General features: G+C 41.6%; 1 protein-coding gene across 1 annotated transcript; it reads right to left on the bottom strand.

Annotated features, from left to right (window-relative positions):
* Nucleotides 1-1,647: 1,647 nt before the first annotated feature.
* LOC115749249 (cationic peroxidase 1-like) lies at nucleotides 1,648-4,401 on the bottom strand. The gene is made up of 4 exons (XM_030685985.2): nucleotides 4,054-4,401; nucleotides 2,525-2,716; nucleotides 2,230-2,395; nucleotides 1,648-2,144 (listed from the first exon to the last, which is right to left on the bottom strand). Exons 1-4 carry the CDS (start codon nucleotides 4,270-4,272, stop codon nucleotides 1,759-1,761), a joined length of 963 nt encoding a protein of 320 aa, XP_030541845.1. The 5' UTR covers nucleotides 4,273-4,401; the 3' UTR covers nucleotides 1,648-1,758.
* Between the last annotated feature and the right edge of the window lie 1,369 nt (nucleotides 4,402-5,770).

Below are 5,770 nucleotides of genomic sequence, written 5' to 3'. Positions count from 1 at the left end.
TCACAAATATTAGGGTTTTTTTTTTTTTTTGGCCCTTATTAGGACTTTTATTTGGGTTCGCCTATGAATATGGTCAAAGGCGCACTCGCTCCAAAATAAGCTTTTGATTATAATGAACTGAGATTATTCAGTTTTTTTAATTGAGATATGACATCTTCTACTCTCCTGCCTTCGATGTTGGTTCTGTTTCCTTCATCATAATCTCTGATTACTTGATTTTTCCTTCCCTTTTGGAATTCGAAGTATTTTGTTGTCTTTTCAAGTGAGTATCTTCCGTATTCTATAGGCATTCGATATCAGAAGCAATATTAAAAGGTCGCCATCTATATCACTCGCTATATATTTCACCACGGATTGAGATCCTATTATTTGAGTAATTAGCCGAAAAAATTAGATTAACAAGTCGTCAGAAGATTTAGGACAAAATTGGCATAAGTGAATGGTTTAGGACAAAATTGGCAAATCTGCAAACTGTTTAGGATTGCATTAACATAATTAAAAAGTTTAGGACTGAATTAGTTGTCGTACAATATGTTTAGGACTTTTTAGATAATTATTCTCCCTAAAATTGAATTCCCGATTCTCCCTAAAACCGGCCTTGAACCAGTTTGTCTAGACCGTTTCGGTTTTGTTCCAAGATTGAACCTAAGCCAATTCTCATTCCTACTATCTTCAATAATAATAATAATAGGGAAAGAAATAAAATCTCTCACCCACATCACAAGCCACAAAATATAGGACAATGCAACCACAAAGACAAAGGACCGTTGTTGCCGCCTCCGCCGCCCAACAAATGCTTGTCTTCCGGTCGCCTTTTCTGCATCGCATCGACCGGCAACTTGCGAGCCATCCATCCATCTAGCCCGTGATCCCCGACCCTCTCTTAGTCTTCACTCTGCTCCCTGTCGGACCTAGCTCAAGATGTTGAATCTGACGTTTTCGAGCCCAAATCTAGCGTCACCGAAATTGGTGGCGGCCCCTTGGGAAGGCCCATGCAAATTCGAGGACATTGTAGGTGTTTGATATTTTGCTTCAACGCCGGCACACGAGCAACGAGCAATGAATCGTATTTTGTCTCGTAAATTCCTCAACATGTGAAGGCGATTTCGTACTAAGGGTAGCTTTGCCTTGGAAATGTGCTCTGTTTATAAAGCGCTCTCCCTTTCCCTCTCTCTCTCTCTCTCTCTCTCTCTCTCTCTCTCTTCACATGCATGCTCGTGTGCCGTTGTTGTCCTTTTTTAGACTAATGCGGCACAATGTGGATGCCCCATCGACTCATAATGTTCGCGTATGTGGCCTCCTTTGCCACGCAATATGATACGCGGATATAAGTGCACATCTGTGCGTGGTTGGTGAACCGATCGCCTAAAGTGACCTCAGGTGAAAGTACAATGTTTAAAGGACTGCCTGAATGAGATTGAACGCAATGGTGTCCATCAATGGCTTTCCAAACTATCAGCAAACCCATGAATCTCAACTCTGTCAACAGTCAAATCCGACGGTTCTTGACTTGAAGGAAATGGATGTAGAGCATCTTGTAGGTGCGAAGTAAGTGTCAATTTCAAGGAAATAAGACTTTGGTATATTGTGTGATTAAAATGAAGATTTAATGTTGAAAGTTAGGCAGGGGACCAACCATCAAAGGCAGACAACAAGGTGAAACCTTTTATTATCGAAGTGAACTTGAGAACGTAAGAGATGCAACACAAAATCCAAAACCTCAAAGACAGCAAAAGGTAAAACCTAGAAGAAGAATCATCAGTTGACTCTCCTGCAGTTCTTCCTAATCTGACCGTTCGAGCCGGTGAGCGGGCTGAGGTTACCCATCTTCACCATGGCGTTGGCAAAATCCGTCTTGAAAGTAGCCGCGTTGCCGCTGTAAGCGTTCACTTGAGCGTCCGTGGAGCCGCCGCTGAACAATTGCTGGTCCGAGTGAAGAAGACCCTTCTGGATCTGCAAGTTCTTGAAGTAGGCGTTGTCGAAGGACGTCGGGCTCGTGGTGTCGAGGGGGGAGAGATTGTTGTCGCCTCCGGAGCTCGGGCAGCTCGCTTTGAGGGAGGTCGCGAACGTGGCGTTGATGTTGTTTTCGTTGTAAAGCCGGGCCCGGAAAACCGTGCATCGGGCTTGACCTATCGTGTGCGACCCTGTTAACAATAATCGAGCAACTTAGTGAACTGATCTTAGTAGATCGATCGAGCATTTCTTCATTAAAAGGCGCAAGAAAATGACCCGAAAGTGCCACCATCTCTTTGGCAGTGAAGCCTTTGTTAGAGAAGGCAGAGATGAGGCCACTAAGGCTCAAAGTTGGGGCAGGAATGTTGGCATTAGCAGCACTTTGGCTTGCAGTGGTCGAGTCTCTTCTTCCTAGCAAGACCGTCCAACTCGAACCGCCTAACTGAAAATTAAATAAATAAACAAATCCATAAGTGTTAGTATTAATATAGCATGGGGAAAAACATAACATGTGATTTTTTTCCCCCCTTCAAAACTGATCACTAGAACTGAAAAGGAAATGCGCACTCACGGCAACAACGGAATCTCGGGCGGCGACGGCCACGATGTCGGCGCAGGACACGACACCGGGGCACTTGCTCTCCAGTTGGGACTTGATCGTGTCGATCACGTCGAACCCCCGCACGGAGTTGGCGTTCGGGGCGGCGTTCTTCTCCCCAGTGAAGTTCGCCGTGTCGTCCAGCAAGATCGACCCGTCGCATCCCTGTTTCACGTTTTGTGCCGCACATTGTTAAGTGCATTAGATTCAACGCTTCAAGTGCAAACAGGTTAAGTGCTACAATCTTTCCTGAAAATAGAGGATAAGCCATTGATTGTTACAATTATTATTTTCCACTTTTTTGTCCCCCATTATGAACCGCCTGGAGACACCATTTTTGACGGAGCGACACAAAACAAGAAGCTCTCCGACCTTTCTCATGCCTTTTTGACTTTACCTCGTGTTGTCTACGAAGGAACGATGCATCCAATAATTGTTGTATTACGACAACACGATTGTGATTCTTGGCGTACGAGAGGGAAAGATCCTCGACTGTTCCTTAAAAATCAAGGTTTGACATCCGCATGAAGTGTTCTCCAATTATTTAACAGCGGGAGTAACCGACTTTTTTTCTTTTTTCCATAGTTTGCCTGAGTTTGGTCTTCTCGAATGACCAATTATATATTGATTAAATTGAAAATCTAGATTTTGACCAAAGAAAATTTGAAAATCTAGACAATTTCCAACCTATACAGAGAAAAAAAAAAGCAACCGATTAATTTAGTCGAGAAGTCGTATGGCATGCCATATTTGTCGCTAAAAAATCGATCGGGCTTTGACTATCGAGATCGGAATAGACACAACATGTTGAATGAAGAAATGTCTGTCGAGACACAGCCAACTCTTAAATTATGTGCAAAGGACATGAAAAGGATAACAAAGAAGGCATGCTAAATCGATTAGTTAATTTAGATCGGCACTCTAAATTCGTGTTGAAGCAAACTAGCGAGGCCACGTGCAGCAAGCGCGATTCGCTTGTTCAAAGATCTAATACAATTTTTAGAATAGTGTCGAATTGACAAAATCAACATCCAAAATTAAAGATTTTACCATCCGCAGCATTTTCGTTATGTAGAAATGTATGGCAACCACAGTGACGGTGATCAAAATATGATTAAAACGTACTGAAAAAGACTGATTGGCTTGCCAAATGTGATAAGAAAACCGAATAAAGACAACCACCGACATAAAAAAGCAGTGGCCCCCTCTCTCTCCCCTTTTGCCGGCTCCAATATTTAGGACTTTGCATGATCTGATTCGTCGGGTTCATTGGATTTAAATCAGGCATTTGGCTACATTTATTTCGCAGAAAATAATCGATTTGAAAAGTATTTTTCAAAAAATGACCGCTTATATCACTTAGAAGTGAACATAATTTTCTTTTGACAACGAGGTTGGTCGGAACGTTACGCATGCAGGAGCACAACTTGAATGAAAAAGACAGACAGAGATAGAAAATCAATGGTTAAAGAGAGGAGAGGCTCGGAGAGAAGGGGACTTGCGTTGACGAAGCAATCGTGGAAGTGGAGGCGGAGCAGCGAGGCGCCCATGCGAGCCTCACTCGAGACCGCGGAGCTCACAGCGGATTTGATGGTGGAGAGGGCGCTGGGGCAGGATGAGGAGTAGAAAGTGCCGGACAGCTGAGCCGAGGCCATTCCGAGGAGGAAACACAGCAAGGACAAGAAGAAGGCGGGTTTGGCAGAAGAGCTCTCACAAGCCATGGCTTGGAGTTCTGAGTCTCAGTGAAGAAGAAGAAGAAGAAGAAGAAGAAGAAGATAAACGAAGGAGAAGAAGAAGCACAAAGCTTGGTGGGCGTGCGTGTGGTGTGTTTCTGTGTCCGTGTTGCGCTTGAACGAACTCAAGGTGTATTTATACAAGAGTTTTACTTTGTAGTTTTATGCTTTTTTTCTTTTTCTTTTTTGTCAAGTCAAAACGGCATTGGATGTCTACATCTGTACAAGTTCAACACCAAAGTGTATGAACACACGCATACATATACACGTAGTCTGGACTAATTAGCTTCCTATTTGCAGACTAACCCTAATCATACTCCATAGAATTTTTAGCTGGACATGTAACTATAGGTCTATATCATGCTGTCTATCCTAAGCAAATATGACTCAACCTCTAGTAATTTCCTCGCGAGATGTCTAAAAAAATGAAGGTGTTTTACTCTTGATCTCAAAGCACAATTGTCGAGATTGGATTCCACCATATAAAAATATTCCAAACTGTTACACTTCGTAAGGAAATAATACAGTAATGAAAAATAATTAACAAAGGGATCATTATGTTATAGGAGTTGTCAATCTCTTCATTCTAGCATTTCTAAGAATAAGTCTGTGGTTTTGACTGATATCACCATATTCTTCTCCCATGATTGAAGTACTCTGGCTTCCAGCTAGTGTTGCTTCCTTTTTGTGCTGAAAGCTAAAACTCCTTTTGAACTTTAATGAAGATTCGTGCGAGTTAAAAGAAGATGGCTTATTTTGAAAAGTATGAACATGTAGGTCCAATTGCATGTGTTTTCCATTTTAATGAACTAATCTCGAGGAGTTAGGACATGTTGTTTTTTCTTTTACTCGCTCTCTTTGTTTATTTTCTAATATCCAAATTTTCATATATATATTCATCTTGAACTTGCGTATATTTTTCAATTGAGTCCTTAAAATCGTCGATTCTTTTAATGAAGTCCGATAACTTGCATAACCTTTCTAATAAACCCCATTCGCCTCAAAAGCCAGCAAGGGTCGGACGAAGAAAGTTCAAGGGCAGTGTTCATGTTAAGAAATTTCGTTACTCAAGTCCCGGTTGTGTGGTATTTATCGTCCACAACTAATAAAAAGAAAATCCACGTCAGAGTCTAATCGGTCCCGACGGGCACGTCAACTCCAATTAGTCTCATTAGTAACATGAGGGTATCCTACATGGAAAATTGACGCAAGTTCGAGGGCTTGATCGAATATATCCAAATTCAAGGACTAAATAGAAAGAAATGTACAAATATAAGGACCTAAAATTAAATTTTAACTCGACAGTACACATTCCTTTTCGGGATAATGAAACAAATAGTCTCAAAATTTAGCCATAATGTATAATGTATTCCATAAACTTTAAATTCATTCAATGTGGTCCCTAAACGCTAGCTCAGTGTACAATGTCATCACTAAACTTTTAACTTATTCAATATGATCCATGAACGTTTGACACATGTTCATT

Source organism: Rhodamnia argentea, chromosome 10 (genome assembly GCF_020921035.1).
Source record: "Rhodamnia argentea isolate NSW1041297 chromosome 10, ASM2092103v1, whole genome shotgun sequence".
NCBI classification, from domain to species: Eukaryota; Viridiplantae; Streptophyta; class Magnoliopsida; order Myrtales; family Myrtaceae; genus Rhodamnia; species Rhodamnia argentea.
This window is presented reverse-complemented; position numbering and strand designations above follow the sequence as displayed.

Bases quoted from the DNA above. Each gene is read 5' to 3' on its own strand.
- LOC115749249 (XM_030685985.2), bottom strand. From the start codon at position 4,272: ATGGCTTGTGAGAGCTCTTCTGCCAAACCCGCCTTCTTCTTGTCCTTG. The intron at 2,396-2,524 runs GTGAGTGCGCAT...TTTAATTTTCAG, and splicing joins CCCGAGATTCCGTTGTTGCC to TTAGGCGGTTCGAGTTGGAC. The intron at 2,145-2,229 runs GTCATTTTCTTG...TATTGTTAACAG, and splicing joins AGAGATGGTGGCACTTTCGG to GGTCGCACACGATAGGTCAA.